This window comes from Erpetoichthys calabaricus, chromosome 17 (assembly GCF_900747795.2).
Source record: "Erpetoichthys calabaricus chromosome 17, fErpCal1.3, whole genome shotgun sequence".
In the NCBI taxonomy this organism is placed as follows: Eukaryota; Metazoa; Chordata; class Cladistia; order Polypteriformes; family Polypteridae; genus Erpetoichthys; species Erpetoichthys calabaricus.
Window position 1 is genome coordinate 99,156,823 of NC_041410.2, and position 16,753 is coordinate 99,173,575.

General features: G+C 48.9%; 2 protein-coding genes across 3 annotated transcripts in view; one reads left to right on the forward strand and one right to left on the reverse strand.

Annotated features, from left to right (window-relative positions):
* Positions 1–496: 496 nt before the first annotated feature.
* Positions 497–16,753, reverse strand: part of LOC114667565 (rho GTPase-activating protein SYDE1) — a 39,855-nt gene continuing 23,598 nt past the window's right edge. For both annotated transcript variants that reach the window (XM_051920533.1, XM_028822913.2), the window contains exons 3-8: positions 14,341–15,111; positions 13,917–14,140; positions 12,414–12,540; positions 12,144–12,319; positions 7,814–8,036; positions 497–2,533 (exon numbers count right to left, since the gene is read on the reverse strand). In XM_051920533.1, the coding sequence (XP_051776493.1) occupies positions 2,100–2,533; positions 7,814–8,036; positions 12,144–12,319; positions 12,414–12,540; positions 13,917–14,140; positions 14,341–15,111 (1,955 nt within the window). In that variant the 3' untranslated portion in view covers positions 497–2,099. The remainder of the gene's footprint in view (positions 2,534–7,813; positions 8,037–12,143; positions 12,320–12,413; positions 12,541–13,916; positions 14,141–14,340; positions 15,112–16,753) is intronic.
* LOC114667567 (cytochrome P450 4F3) overlaps positions 6,101–16,753 on the forward strand; it is a 66,141-nt gene continuing 55,488 nt past the window's right edge. Inside the window, exon 1 of the mRNA XM_028822920.2 lies at positions 6,101–6,255. The gene's annotated coding sequence lies outside the window, so the exon portion shown is untranslated. The remainder of the gene's footprint in view (positions 6,256–16,753) is intronic.

Genomic DNA, 16,753 nt, shown 5'->3' on the forward strand with positions numbered 1-16,753 from the left:
CCACAGGGTGGCAGTCTGGCACCACTTGGAGTTCGGATATGAAGCCATGTGATGCCTTTGTTTTTTTGTCACTCCTCTGTTGTTGCCTAGCAACAGTACAGAGCATGCCCACTTGAGGCTCTTCTGGCCCCGCCTCCCTCACCTTGCGTCACAACTCCTTAGCTCCTCCTCCTCCTATTTCAGATTGCCCTCTCTGTCCTTGCTGCCTGGCTGTTTGCCGTGTACCCGTGTTGTTGCCCACTTCTGACTTTGACTCTCCACGTCTGTGGATTTCACGTATCATTTACTCATCCAGAGACTCTCGGGTCATGGTGATGGGTACAAATCCACTCAAACCAAGCAGTAAGGGCAGAGTCCCGTTTAGCTCCACCCACTGAGAGCCGCCATCACATGAGGAAGGAATAAAAAAAGAAGAAGAAGGAAACGGCAGACAAAGCGCCGCAGTAGCCGCCTGACAGTCAACTCGGTGGGACCAGCAGGGGGCACTGCTGCATCATTTTCTCAGTTATTATTTCTTTATTGGGCCTGACATGTACATGTATACATAGAGGTGAGTGTTGACAATTAATATACAAAAATCATAAAAAAGAATAATAATTTAAATAAATTCTTTAACTTGTACCGTGTGCAGAAAACAAAAATACAAAATTGAAGCATCCGTTCAAAAAGTGCAAAGATACTGAGTCTGTGCAGGAGTATGGCAGAGGGGACGGGGGTGTGGCTTATTCTAATCAGCGGGTGAGTGGGGGCGTGGTTTATGCTATTCAGCTAGGACCCAACTTGGGGGGTGGAGTAGTTGGGGGGGTGGGGGGGGAGTCAGGAGAGGAACATACTCTTGGAGAGCCAATGAAGGGCAGACTCGCCTCTAGGGGGCAGCATCCCACTCTCTAGACCATTAGTAAAGCACACGAGTGGGACGGGTGGTCCGCAGGGCTCTGGGGTGGCCTGTCCTGCACTGTCCTTCACACCCTCACTGGGGGTGTTCACAGGCTCAAATCTGATTGGCCAATCTCAGCTTTCCTGCAGGAGTCTGCACCCTGATTGGTCGGTTTTGGTCTTTTACTGAGTGGCTGGCGGATTGAAGCCTTTAGGGCACAACTGTGACTCAGCTGCTGTCTGGACGGAGACCAGCGGGGCCAGAAACTCAACTGCTGGCTGCTGGAAAGGCATGTGCAGTGGGACCAGCATTGTAAAGCAGCCCACCATGTCACCACATACGGGTACAGGTCACCTGCACCACCCGACAGCACTAGAGGGCTGCCCCCCCCCCCCCCACGCCACTCTCTCATCTGCCTGGCGCCTGGACTGTACATCACCAGCTGTCCGGCTGCCCACCTCCTCCTTGCCTTCTTTTCAAGTAATCTCATTAAGGGAGATTTGTAGCAAACCGCAGCGCGGCGAAGATCGCGGCTCACAAATTTTAATGCCGTCGCCTGACGTCTCAATAATTCACTTTATCGAATTAGAACACGGCCGTCATCATAAAGAATGGCGGGTGGACGCTGGCCAGGAGCAGCCTGCCGTCTTGTGAGCGGCCTGACTTAGCAGAATTGACCCAAAGTGCTGGGCAGCAATGGGGTGGGTGGACGACTGTGTTGTGTCTTAAGAGGAGGACCCTGGAAGGTCTGATCAATGGGGGGGGGGGGGGTTGGCTGTTTGTTCCATTTAACCCACCTGGCTCTGGTTGACCTCACGCAGATGCCAGACTGCTGCTTGGCAGATTTCAGTGGAGGTCCCAACTGCTGATTTGGGCATAAGACCCCCAGTTTGTAACTCCGAGGTGCTCTATTGGGGTCTGCTGCGGTCAGTGGCCTCGATCAAGGATGGTCACTTCTATCCCTTCTCTGTAGGCCTATGGCTTCCATCCAGAATTACACTGACCCTGGGCTCTCCTAAATGGCAGGTGCCACCCTATATGTTACGCCACAAGAGTCGGGTGCCCAGTTAACAGGAATGCACATTGCAGAGGCGGCGTGAGGTCCGACCTGTGGTCTCCATTGCATTGGGTTCTTCTAGTTCTCCCACACTGGTCATGCTCATTTGGCACTATAACAGCTGCCCACCACCTCAGCGGGTCGAGGCGGGACGTCAGTCCAGCCTCATAGGCAGATGTTGATCTTCTTGCCGAGCTCCCGCTCGAGGTCAGAGATCAGCTTGTCGAAGTCTTTCAGGCTCAGCCTGGTGGTGAACGGGGCCTCAATGTCCACATCTTTGGGGTCCAGAGGGAAGTCATCCACATAGAGTGTGGCCGGTGGGCTCCATAGGCTCGGCTGTGCAGAGCGGCCGCTCTTCCTCCCCTCCTCCTCATCACTGTCGGTTCCTGCCACCTCGTCGTAGTCCACCTCGGGCCTGGCCAAGATGTCCCTCCCACAGACGCTCCAGTCGCCGGCATAGCGGTTACAAGGTGGGCTTTCAATGCGACCCTTGCCTCTCCGGGACACCACTGGGGCCTTTGACAGGTCAAGATGCAGCACCGGCCTCTGAAGACGGCGAGGGGACTCTGCCCGGGGGACCAGGTGGGAACTTCGAGGAACTGCCAGAGAGAGAAAGAGAGAAGGAAGGTGAGAAGAATGCACAGGAATGGACTTAACAGGTGGGCTCATGGCTTCTTCAAAAACACTGACAGACCTTGAAGAAACAAGAGTGGGCCAGTGAGCAGGCCCCCAAAAGTGAAAGGCGCTATACAGCACCTCTAAATTCAGTACATGTGGCTCCACTTACCACATCACCACAAGGGGGCGCTTCCCAACAACGGCCCACTTTGAAGCCACAGGTGATTTTGTTCCTTTCAGGGTTTTCTCTGTGAAAGACGCTATATATGTGATTCCAGGAATACAATTGTTCAAGAATTAGGATTAAGAGTATTTTGGGGAGCTTCCTGCCGGGAAACTGCAGTGTACCCCCTAAACACCCAAGAGTAACCACCAAAAACACATCAGCAGTACTTCAAGGGGGGCTCTTTGATCCTGTAACTGACCTCTCATCTCAAACCCTGTGCCCTCCATGGCAGGGGCAGTCTGAGGCTTGTGATCCGATGAAGGTGGATGGATGGCAGAATCTGGATTGAGTGACCGTGCATAGACCCCTGGGGTACAGAAGGACGGCTGACCACATGAGTCAAGTTCAAGCTCCACTCCTTACTGTCTCCATGACCCTACTTACTGCCCACTCCTTTGCTTTCTCAATACACGTACTGTTATTGTATTATAGTGAAAGGCGCTATATCATCAAAAGACCCCTCACCAAATAACCGTCTGCTGCTCCCTACTGCTGGGTTTTTGCTTTATGCCCAATGCTGCTAAAATGAGCTCCACAGGTGTCCATATTTTGACCCTGGTATTTAAAAGGAGGACTGCCTTAATCGACACTTTGGGAGGAAAATGGAAAATTTTTGAAAGAAAGAAAGAAAGAAAGAAAGAAAGAAAGAAAGAAAGAAAGAAAGAAAGAAAGAAAGAAAGAAAACTGGTGTAGCCGCTAGTGGCCGCTGCTACAAGACGCCAACGGCCTTTCGCCGCTTCAGCCTGGAGCCCAATGTGGTGCGCTGCTGCCACCTTCTGGTCACTCTGAGCACTGCAGCGGGTTGTTGGCATGCCAGCCATTTTTTCATCTGTTATGCTTAAATTGGCGTGAGGAAAAAAAGGATGCCGGGAATATTAAACGGACGACTGCTGCTTGTGATGCCAGCTATCTTAATACATAATTCGCCTGCCTCCTCACTCACGTCCGTCCGAAGCCGAATGCGCAGTCGCCTTCTGCGCAGCTGCCCGAAAAACCTTACGAGACCGACATCCAACCCCAACATCGCGGCAGGCGGCGGATTTACGGCCGCAAAAATTCAAAGAGAAAGGCGACTTCGATTAAAGCTCTAGAGGCCTGAAAGGCGATTTCTGATTCAATTACGCATTCATTCAATACACCGATATCAGGTTTGTGGTGCTTATACTTATTACTATTCCATATTGTACTGGAACATTCATCATTCAATATTATACTATAGGCCTGGAAAATTCATCAACTAACAGTACAAGCCTGTACAGTAATGAGTAAAGCGGACTACAATCATTACAAAACAACTTCTCCGTTACTTATCATTTGTTCTTCATACACTGCTGACACAAACTCGTGCCCGTTTCATCTTACGTTGTCGGAACGGGCTCTTTGTCTAGTTTTATATATTTTATATGCCACTCTCTAGAAAGTCCTGCTCATGTTGGAGGGGCTCAGTATCCTGTGGCCACAATCAGGTCGATGACTTGACGTGTGGGATGCCCAGTGTGTAAAGTAGTAAGTAGCACAATTAGGACCTGCTATTTGAAGTGAACTCCACTGCACGGTGCTATAGTGACGACAGAAGGCAGCGTCATCGAGCACCTTGAAGTCAAGTTGGCACCACGGTAACTAAACCCTAAAGCAAGTCATGAGAGTTTTTCACGATTTAAGGTGTCACTCTTTTACCTAAGCACAAATTAAAGGGCGGCTCTTACGCATGCGCGCCTATGTCCTCATCATGCCGGTTACACCTTTTGAGGGCGCGCATTATAAAATTGTCGTAGGTGAGTCCGCAGCGGCATATCAGTTGTTGAAAGGTGCTACAGTATAAACAATGGGGGCACAACTGGCATTTATGGGGACCCTTTAGGCTTCTAACGGTGCCGTCACAAACCTGATAATATGTTTGAAAGGCACTGTATTCATATACTAGTTAATGGTTCCTGTCCAAAACGAGTCCTTTTGTTTCTCCAGCTCCTTCTTTGTTGTTTCCTCCATATTCACATTTTTTTATGGTTGATCCCTCGAGCTCATTATGGATTCCTCCTTTTGTTGTTTGGCTCCGCGTCTTATTGATTTTTTCATCTTCTTTTACTCTCCACCCTTCACTGTTTGTTTTCCTTAAGGCTTCTGTACAAGCAGAAGCTTCTCTGACTCTGGCGACTCGAGGGACGAGCCTGAAGGTCAGCCTTGAGAAGGCGCTATATGCCCCCATAGGGGGAGTCGATGAGAAAGAAAAACACACGGCGGGACTGCGATATGCACCCGCAACAAAAGAGGGCGCCAGTGGTCCTGATAGGAAAAAGAAAATGAAAATGAAAAACCCAGCGGGCGCAAAACTGGAAAATCTGCGCTGTGGGCAGATGAGCAAACAGAGGGTCCCGACAGGCAAGTGTGGAAGAGTCAAAGGACCACAATATGGATGACAGAAAACACCCCAAAAAAAGACGACTAGGACCACCAGTGGCACAAAGAGATGAGAACAGGCTGCTCTGTGACACACCTGCGCTGATATGAAAAGGTGCCATGTGATAGAGAAATGGAGATAAATGTGAAGGGCAGCAAATAGGCAAGTGGAAAAAATAGTTATGATAGATAGATAGATAGATAGATAGATAGATAGATAGATAGATAGATAGATAGATAGATAGATAGATAGATAGATAGATATGAAAGGCACTATATGATAGATAGATAGATAGATAGATAGATAGATAGATAGATAGATAGATAGATAGATAGATAGATAGATATGAAAGGCACTATACAATAGATAGATAGATAGATAGATAGATAGATAGATAGATAGATAGATAGATAGATAGATAGATAGATAGATAGATATGAAAGGCACTATACAATAGATAGATAGATAGATAGATAGATAGATAGATAGATAGATAGATAGATAGATAGATAGATAGATATGAAAGGCACTATACAATAGATAGATAGAAAGATAGATAGATAGATAGATAGATAGATAGATAGATAGATAGAAAAGGCACTATATGATAGATAGATAGATAGATAGATAGATAGATAGATAGATAGATAGATAGATAGATAGATAGAAAAGGCACTATATGATAGATAGATAGATAGATAGATAGATAGATAGATAGATAGATAGATAGATAGATAGATAGATAGATGTGAAAGGCGCTGTATAACCAATAGGCAGACAGCTGTTACGCGCTGCCGCCAATGCCACCTCCGTCAATGCCTTTCACGTCACACACCGGGCTGACCTGCGCAGTGAAGGTGATGACGTCTGCAGGGCTAAACAGCTGCAGCGGTTTGTAAATGAGCAGTGGGCGGGGCGGGCGTAGCGTCAGGTGAAGGTGTGCAGAGACACGAAGCGCGCGCCCCCTCGCTATACGCTCTCAGATCCCGCCAGGAATTCGACCGGCACCACCGTCCAGGAGGGAGTCGCGTCCTTCAAGGCGGCTTTGGAGGGTCCCAGAAGCGCCTGAGGATTCCCAGGTAGGACATGATAGTTTCTGGTTTGGTCGGGGGGTGGGGTTGCTGTGTGACGTTGCCTGCCAGTTATCCTCTGCCTCGGGTGAAGGTGTTTCGACTTGATGTTCTTTAATTTTTTATTTTTCTTCTTCCGTGTTTCAACAGCAGCTGCTCTGATCTTCAAATCGCTGCCAGTTTCTTTGTGGTGGTCTTTTGATTTGTTTTCGGTGATTTTCGTTTCATGGTAAATGCTGACGTTTTCTGTAAGACTGCGTTTGAGGGTCTCATTATTGGCACGTGCACAGAGTGCGTGTTGTAAAGCTGATGTTCGATTCATTTATCAAAATAAACAAACAATTGGGTGGTCTTGCTGTGGACTTCTGACATTTTGTGGACCGCACATGCAGTTCTGCATAATACGTGGATATAAATACGTCATTGGATGGCTTTGTAAGGCACTATATAATGATGAATGAACAGATCGGACAGGCCAGTGGTTCCCAAAGTCGGTCCTGGGAGACCCCCGTGGCTGCGGGTCTTTGTTCTTCCGTTTTTTTTTTTTGTTTTTTTTTTTAATATAAAGACTCTTAGCCTAATTAAGTTAAATTACAACACTAGACTAAAGTTTTACTAAAATGTACTAATCAGTTATACAGGGATTTTTTTTTAAATAATATTTTCTTGCTAATTTTATTCCGTTTTTTTCCCGGTGTTATTGTGATTATTTATTCCATAATTGACTAACTGGTGGCTCAGACGATTAAGTTTTTGTCACCTTCATGTCGCCTGCCCGGCTGTCTGCTCTGCTTTATTTTATGTGTAATTATTAGGGTCCAGGAGGACACGGTGGTGGTCGCTGTGGTCACCCGGTCCTGCCGTTCCAAGCCTGTCATTCCTGCTCACTCCACAGCTTCATCCAGGGGTCCGCTCCATGTGATCCATCCATTAAATCCAGCGCAGGCCCCGCTGGAGTCCATCCCATTAGTCCCTGAAGAGGGCGCCAGTCCATCACAGTTTTAAGACTAAAGGTCTCCCATTGTGGGTAGCCTGCCCCCCAGTGGTCTCCCCTCATTACTACAACATGATACAAGTATTTTTTGGTCTTTCTCTGTTTGCTTGCTGTTTTCTTCCTTCCTTCTCTCAGGGCTGCACTGTCTATGGTGCGAGGCGCCACATTACGAGATGCTCAGACTCCATTTTTCTTTCTTATTCCAGTTACTTTGACTCGGTGGACCTCAAAGTGGTGGGCTTTTATGGCTTTATTTTCTCTGTGGTGAACAGAGGGAATTCAGTTACTGCTCATGTGATTTCCACTTCACTCCACTGGTCCCAGTCCGGCCCAGAGTGGCACCATGCCCAGCTGGCTGCAGCAGGCCACCCTTCCCTTCACACAAGCACCAGTCAGCCTAGTAAGGAGACCTTCATTTGAATAAAAGGCCCACCATGACGTACCCTTCCTGCCATGGCCACCATTGTCCTCCCTCACACACACATACACACAAACACAGGGTGGCACCCAAAGCAAAGGGAAAGGCTGGTGGGCCCCTACAGAAGAAGGGCAGATAAGGACTTGGGCACTTACGTGGCCAGAGCTGCAACATGTAATGCAGAGCTTCGATGTGCCGCTTGAAGTCCACCGCACTGGCGATCTCCTCACAGTGGGCAAAGCTTCGGACTCCCGGCTCCTGCCCTGGAGTGAGCAGGACTGGCCCAAAGCACACCGCCAGGTTCTGAGAGGTCATCCTGTTGGCATCACTGTATGAAGCTACCAGGCTTAGGTGATCCAGCAGCATGGTCAGTGTGGCCTGCGGGTGAGCAGAAGAAACCAAGTTAAGCAAATGGAGGAGGACCTTTAGCCACGTGGGAGGTTTTCTTTCTTTTTAGCCGTTCTGCTGTGTATTTGTTTGTTATAATTAAGTTTTATTTATTCATTTATTGAGGTGATGTAAAGGTCCCCCCTTGGGACAAGTAAAGTTCTATCTAATCTTCACCCTCGGAGAACCACAGACACATGGAAGAGACCAAGTAGTGTGGTGGACAGAAGGACTTGAGGGACCATCAGAACTCGACTTGATGTGATTTGGAGGAAGTAAATGAGAAGGACTGGCGCGCTGTGATGGGTACAACGGCTTGTGCTCCTCTCCGTCTTAACGTTCTAAAGAAGGTACGAGGCGATGCACTACCGCATCTGGCCACAAGAGGACAGGGGTGAGCCAATAAACTCGCCCATTTGGAGCAGTAGTCGGGGGTCCCGTTTGAGCTCCAGCGTGGACTCGACGCTGTGAAACACACACACGGGGTCAACAGCAAGCCGCTGTCACGTGACGTAAATGGGCGAATCGTATAGCACATTCAGTGTAAATGTCACTGTTTGTTTGGGACCCTCGTTCTTAATTCAGGGGAACGCCTCAGGCTGCGCTGCGGCTCTCGTCAGACCACAGCATTGGGGTGAGGGGGGCGGTTGGTTAGATGTGCGGCATTTCCAGGAGACCCCCGAGCGACCACCTTCAGTTATGGAGTCTGAGGAGTTCGTAACACCACAATGTGACCTGCTGCGAGTTTGATTTGGTGGCTTGCAGGATTTCATCGTGGGGTTTGGGGGTCCGCACTCCACCTTAATTTTTCCCATTTTATTAGAATTTCTTTTTTGTCTTCTTCGGTGGCCTTTCTTTTGTATGTCTGTAAATCAGAGTTATTTCCCTTTCATAAATTGTAGCTTTTATTGGTGACGACATACCAAAGTAACGACCTCCCATGCAGTCGAGCTGCGTACATCAATACCAGCAGCCTTTGCTTTCTTTCATTTCCTAGAAATGCAGTCTGCGTGCTAAACGTCTGCCGTTAAGTTAAGGGGGCGCCAGTGAGCAGACCAACTCCAATGGGCAGTGAGTTTGGCCGCGGGGCGATTCTGGACTTGTTCTTTTAATCTGCCACCTTCAGATGAGGCCATCAGTCTCCTCGCCGGTGACCCTGGGCTGTTGGCCATCACTGAGCCCGGAAGTCAAATTATCTTGTAGTTGAAGGGAAGCCATTTACTTGTTTTAGGGAGCAAAATTACAGGATCCAGCCGTGCTGACAGAGTGGCAAAGGTTTGTCTAATAACTGATTAGCAGTTAAATGTAAAGGATGAGCTAAAGGGTTTGACCAGTAGAAGACTTTGGGGGCTTTGCAGTCATACGTGAATGAGAAATTAGGAGTTGGTCAGTTCAAGCAGTAATAAACATTAGAAACACTAATAATTAAATACATTTTATATAAAACCTGTCCATGTATTGGCTGTATTTTAAATTCAATTTTTAAAATTAACTATCCTAGCAAAAACAAGATCATTTTAGGGTAATCTTCAAACTTTTCAATGCTACCATATATAAATATTTACATGCACCTTAATCTGTGTGTCCATCCACTTGCTATGTCTCTCTCATTCCAACATATGTATTGCATTTTTTTCTTCCAACAGATGGTGCATCATAAATTTTAAGCCTGCTTTAATGAATTCCATACCAAATGGCATATAACAGACATATGCATCGCATTTGTCATTCCAACAAGATGGAGTGTCAAACATTTGTAGTTTATTACTGTTGGCATGACAAATTTATTACTACAGGTATTACAAAAAACATTCCAACAGATGGTGCACTCCAAGTGCTAATGCTGAGGTCTATGTTGATTGCTTAGGTGGCTGAGACAGCTAGTGGTGTGTGTGTGGAGTTCATTATTTATGTCCGTCTTGTTCAGTTTAGTATAAAAGTTAATCATCTATCTGAAAGAGTCAAGTTCTAATTTCACTTTTTTTTATATAATTTTGTTCCCTCACGTCATCATTGTGAGATAATCCCAAGGGGAAATTATCTATCTATCTATTCTTAGTCTTTATAAGTCGATCGTGTGACGTGCTTCTCAAATTCTTTGCCATTCATATATCCATTGTGTTTGTTTCTCGGTTATACTGCTGTTTCGGATGGTTTGAATTATTTCTTCATCTTCCTGATCGTTTCCTGCTCACTTAGCCCGTCGATCTGCGCCCTAAGCCTACTTGTTCATTTCGTAGCGCCGCCAGCCCACCACAAGAGGGCGCCGTCACGCCGCGCTTTGGCTTCGTCTTCTTCATGGCCTCCGTCTGTCCGTCCGTCACGTCCGTGGCGATTTTTTGACTGTGACTCGAGTAACGCGTGTCTGCGCATCGCTCGCGGATTATTAACTCCGTCACGCAGAAGGACAAACACGGCCTGCAAACGCGGCTTTCCCACGACTCCGAGGCCGGCGTCTTTCCTGCCATGACCCGGGCAGCGCCTCCGTCCCGAAGCAGTCAATAATGAAAAGCAGACTCTGCGCAAACAAAATGAGCGAAAATACCAAAAAAAGGAGCTTCGCATTCTGTACCCTGGAGGGCGGCCAAGGAGTGGGCGGCAGCCCAAAATGGGAGCGCAGGGTGGGCACCGGGGAAGGAAACAGAAAGGCACTCTGTCACCTGCTGGGCATGCGGAGAAGACGAGGGGTGGCATCGCAGCCACCGTCTGTGAGGGAGGAACTAACACGTTTTCTGTTGTTCATTTTGAAAGGCACTATATAAAAAAAACATTGTAAGAAAGGCACTATATAGAAGAGAAATTAAGAATTCTTGTAAAACATTCTCTGATCTTTACTATTAGGAGATGCCCACCTAGAAGGAAGGAACAGAGAAAGGGAAACGAGCGCATGAAATCATCCCAATGACTAAACAAAGAAATATATATAACAAAATACTTTTTAAAAACCACGCTTCGATTAAGTTTAAAAAGTGTATTAAAAAGTATAAAGTAAGTCTCTCATACATCACTCGTAAAAGAAACGCGTGGGCGTATTTGCTAAGATTTTATTGATTGATGAAATGCGCCCAGGCTTTTCTTTTACGAGTGATGTATGAGAGACTTACTTTATACTTTTTAATACACTTTTTAAAAACCACGCTTCGATTAAGTTAAAAAGAATATATATATTTAAAAAATACAACTTTGTGTTCTTGGGTTTGTTTTAGTATAATTTTGTAATCAATATTTTAACACTTACTTGTCATATTACTATCCGTTACTAGCGCCATCTATTGGTGAAATCTTTATTCTTCATATGAAAATGTCATTTCTTAATTAACATGGATCAATTAGTGAAACTGATTATTGATTAATGTATCGTCATCGGAAGTAAGTGTGCAAAATTTCAAGTCATTTGGACAATAGGTAGTGAGTTAAATATCGATGACATGATTTGTACCAGACAGCAAACAGGAGAAGTTGAAAGAAGCCTGGTGATAAAATAAAAAGAAACAAAGAGCCGTAAGGCAGTGGAGGGTTGTGCTAAATCACTTTCTGATTCTAGGAAAGGCGCTATACCAAAGAGCAGGCGAGCTAACTAACTAAGGGGCCCACCGAGTCCGTCACTTCTTTTCTTGACATGGCGCCTTGGCGTATTACTAACCAGGTGCAGCACAACTGGGGTCACAGATGGTAACTCTGCCTACTGTCATAAACAGATTTCAGGTATGGGGGGCTTCAAACCCCCCGCTGACACCTGGGTCTCTGCTCCCAGAAGATGGAGTCCCGAGAAATGGCCGCTCCCCCTGTGACTGCCTGTTCCTCTCCAAGTATCTCATATTTCCTGCGGTTTGTTTAACTGGCACCATGTGAGGGGACCCTGGAGTGGACTGGTGACCCCTCAGGGTTTGCCCCCCTCTTATGCGTACAGGGTGGACCGCTCTTTCACTCCCACTAAGAAGTTGAAGCAATTAGGATCATAAAATAAGAGGAATGGAAGAATGCACCCAGAAATGGGGGTCTCAGGCCTGAGTAGCCGAGCAGACTTTGAGGGGCACCATGCTGACCCCCTGATTGCCTCCCACCCATTTTGAGATGGTAATAATATAAAATGCTCACTTTTTCCGGGTCAGGCAGGCAGTTGAGCAGCTGGACGGTCTGTGCAGAGCGCTGGGGGTCTCGCATGCTGGAGTTGCTCCTCAGGGGCCGCTTGTTCATGGCATCCAGGACCACCTCATACAGAGTCCTGGTGATGAGCGGAGACGGCAGCTCTCGGAGGTAATCCTTCAGGATGCCTGCAGGGGGCGGTGGCAGAGTTCAGTTTTATACAGCGTGTCAGGACAGAGAGAGAGAAGATAAAGGGGCACAGTGACCCCCGGGTGGGCTGACCTGTCACGACATTGATATCGGGGTACAGCTCTTCTGAAAGGGTGACGGCCACGCTGTCCCTCTCAAATGCGTCCCGCAGCTCCTTCTTGACGGCCGCCGAGCCACACAGTCGGTACAAACCCACCACCTGCAATGAGACCCCCAGTTATTTGTACTCCTCACTCCTGGAGGGGAGGGCAGTGCAGGACCCCTCTGCTTGGTGAAGCCTCGCACAAACCCCACATCCTCTCCCAGTCCAAATCAGCTGCCCAGCTGTGACTGGAGACTCCAGGGTCTGCCAAAAGAAATCCAGCACAGTGATTAGAGAGATCTTCTTCAAGGACAATGAAACAGGAGAAGCATGTTGGAGACCCCAAACCAACTGTCGAGGCACCCTGGATGGACGCCTCCAGCCTGTAAAACACGTCCGCATGAACATTCAACACGGTGTGAACAGCTAAGCCCCCAGCAGGTGGCACCTCTCATCACCAGCCTCTTAGTCGCCCCCACAGATCCAGCTTGACGCCTGTGGTGCTGCCACCTGCTGACCATCCCCTGTAATGCTAAGGCCTCAGCTTTAAAGGACAATACAAGGGCATCCTTTCAATGAATACAGCATAGACCCCCATTAACGGCCCTTAAAAAAATGCCTTGGCAAAGGGCACGCCATGAGCCCCCCTTGAAATGTAGTGCCCTCTTCACCCGCACGGTTCTTTTCATAACTTCATTCTAATCTGTTAGGGGGGCCCACTCTGCTTGGATCGTCTAAAATCCCCTCCAACTTTTCAGCTGCTAAGCCTCACTGCACCGAGACCACTTGGGAGAAGCCACAACTGAAGGTGGGCGTCTTCACTTTGTCCTATTTTTACACCTTGCTGTCCGGCAGAGAACGCTGGGTGCTAATTAGAGAGGCTACAACCGGAAACAGACACCTCAAATGGCACTAGAATTAAACTGGGAGAGGTGGGCACACCCGCGCCCACACCAGCCATGACCTGAAACACTTCGGCCCTGCTGGGCTGACGGGGACCTGCAAACCCAAAGTGCCAATGTAGAGGTGGAAACTCGGAACGGAATAAAGCCTGGCGTAGTGGTCAGGATAGTGGGGCACCAATGAAATGCCACTCAGCCGGGAATAATCCACTCAAGAAATGGGGACACGGTCATTGTCAGTCCACAAACTGGCATGAGAGCCTGGCACCCACTGTTAACACAAAGAAACCCCAGGAAGGGGCTTTGAGGTCACATTGAGACACTGGGCAACAAGCTCAGACAAGGACACCAAGGTGTCTCGCAATACACCTTGGGGCAGCTGCCTCAATGCCACTCTGTGCCACCATGTGCCCCCTCTCCTTTGTAAAGCTATACCTCCATCCTCGGGATGCTATGATAAGATGCCTACGGGATAGAACTCTCTAGGCAAAGGCTGATACAGCACTGCCAGGACAGGTGGCAAATGGTGGACGACATCCTCCGGCCGACTCCTTTCCATGTCTTTAAACAGGAAAAAACCTCACCACCCACCTTGAGTCCCCGTTTCTCGATCTCTGCCACGCTCTTCTGTATTAGTAGGGGCACCTTGATCCTGCTGGCCTCTTTCTCCACCAGCTGCTGCAGCTCCACCCCAAAGACACGGGGCTCCTGGTTGCTCACCCTGGCTGGCGCGTCCCACTGTTCCACCAGGGTCATTTTCACGTAGAGGAGCCCGCGAGGTTCCAGCTTCACTGCCAGCTGCTGTGAGCGTGACCCTGTGGGATATCAATGGAAATGTTAATGTCACCAGCTGGCCATCGACGACCCTGACCGAGTATAAAGCCTTCAGATTCTCCAATGCTTGCCTCGGGCAAGGGATAGCAAGTTGGGAATTTGCTCTGCCATCTCTGCTTGGCAAAGACCAGGGTGTGCCATCTTATCTCTACAGAGCAGAACACACAGAAGTCCAACCCACCTCGGAAAAGTGGGGGGATCGTCACAGCCCCCAGGCAGCAGACTCGATTACGACTGGAGCTGGAGTCCCAGGAGAAGACCACCAACTTGAGGAGCTGGGCGTTCTCCAACTCCAGGTTGAACGTGTGGTTGAGACTGAGGAACGAGCCCCTGCAGGTCAGAAGGGCAGTGCGTGCCCTGGTCACCCCATCCACCTGGATGGCACAGAACACCTCCTTGGAGTCCACCCGGGGAGACTTGACCTCTTCCACACCGAAGAGATGGACGTTTATGAGGCCAGACACCCGCTGGGCACAACGCGGCTGATCAGCCAGGCTGTATGGCCTGAAAGTGGCCGGGTCAGGTTTACTGGTGGCATTCTTCTCCGAGCCACCTCCGCCGTCCCCGCCGTGCTTTGTTAAGAGTTCTGGAGAGTCCCCGTCACTCAGGTATCCACCTTTTCCGGCAGATTTGCCTCTCCTGGAGGAGCCCCTGTGCCGGTGAGGTCGATCCCGGGCCGAGACGCTGGTGTCCAGATGGTAGCGGCTGATGACGTTGCCAGACTCTTTGCGTGCGTTGGTCGGTGACGTGCCGTCCCCAGTGTCGGGGCCTTGCCGTGTCCTGGAGGAGCGCAAACTGAGCCTCCTGCGTAGCTCTGGTAGCTTCTTCATTTTCAAGGAGAGCCGGCGGACTGTTCCGGGTGACTTGATGCGGTCCATCATGCCGGTTTTCTTCTGGGCACCTGGGCTGTCGGAGGACACTGTGGTAGAACTGGCGCCATGTGCCACGGCGTCTAAAAGAGAAGATGAGACCTTATTAGGAGCAAACAAATCTGAGAGCCTTTCTGCTTACCCTTTGTCATGCAGACTGTCCCACCAGCTTGTATTGGTGACCTCCCCCCTCCCAGTCTGAGTAGGAGCAGGGTATACCCCTTCAAAAGGGACGGGGGAGCACACGGTCCCACAAAACATGACCCTTGTCTACCTGACCAACATTCTTCTCCTCCATCCTCCCCTGATGTCACAGCTTTAGGCAGAACGATTGTGAAACTCCGCAAAATATTAACGAGTCCCAACACCCTGGAAAACGTGCAAAACTGCAACATCGCCAGATAGGAACTGGCCACATTTCATCACTCCGAGGACAACGGGCACATGGAACAGATGACCAAGGTCAGGCAGCAGGAGGACTTTAGGGACCTTCAGATCTCCACTTCATCTTTGTTTGGAGAAACTCGATGGGCAGGACTGTGGAGCTTGTTGGGCCAAATTGTTCTAATGTTTTAGGCGAGTTTGGACCTCCCTCGTGGTACCCCGAAGCATCCCATAAGACACCATCGCAATCTTTAAAGCCAACCCTCGAGCTATCGGTTTCTTCATTTGTGTTTTGCGACTGCTGGTAACGGTAAATCAAGAACTTGGAATTCACACAACGAGATGTCTGAACCTGGCCAATGTATTCCTGGAAGTGATGAGTGGGAAGCTCTCATTAAGGTGTGACACTCGTGTCTCCGGTAAGAAGCTCCATTAATGTGAGGGTCCTTAGTAAATCCTGAAGGAGAGGGCAGGGACCACGTACTTATACACACACACACACCTTACCAACTGTCATGGTGCCCTCCACTACCGTCCATTCTCGCTGTCCACGGGAGTTCCATTCCTGACAAACCCCACTGATACAGAAGCCGCGGATACTAAAGCTTTGATCCTATGGGGGGGGGAAATGGGGTTGATATCTGGTGGGACAACTGGTGTGGCGTAGGTGGGGTCGGATGGACCCCTAAATGATTATTAATAATCCTTCTGCAGGTTCACGTATGGAAACCTTGTTGCGAATTTTACTTCCTCTGTAGCCGATTATCTGATTGGCCGCAAGCGACTGCAGCAGAACAGGTGGGAGGAGTGAACTAAATCATCCAATCGGTGGGAGCAACGGGCAGTTTGTATTTAAGCTCACACGGATTATGATTCGCAGATGTTGGGAATTCCTCGTTCAAGGAAAGCCATTGCAAGGTCTGGTCCCCATCATAAATGGGGTTTAACGGTTTGCCCACGCCTCCCGACATCGGGCACACACACGTTGATCCGTTTCGTTGTAGCGATTGTGCAGCGCCGGACACATCACAGACCATCCATCCATCATCCAACCCACTATATCCTAATTACAGGGTCACGGGGGGTATGCTGTAGCCAATCCCAGCCAGCACAGGGCACAAGGCAGGAAATAAACCCCGGGCAGGGTGCCAGCCCACCGCAGGGCACACACTAGGGACAAGTTAGGATGGCCAATGCACCTGACCTGCATGTCTTTGAACTGTGGGAGGAAACCGGAGCGCCCGGCAAACTCCACGCAGGGAGGACCTGGGAAGTGAACCCAAGTCTCCTGACTGCGAGGCAGCAGCGTTACCACTGTGCCACCATGCCACCCTCATCACA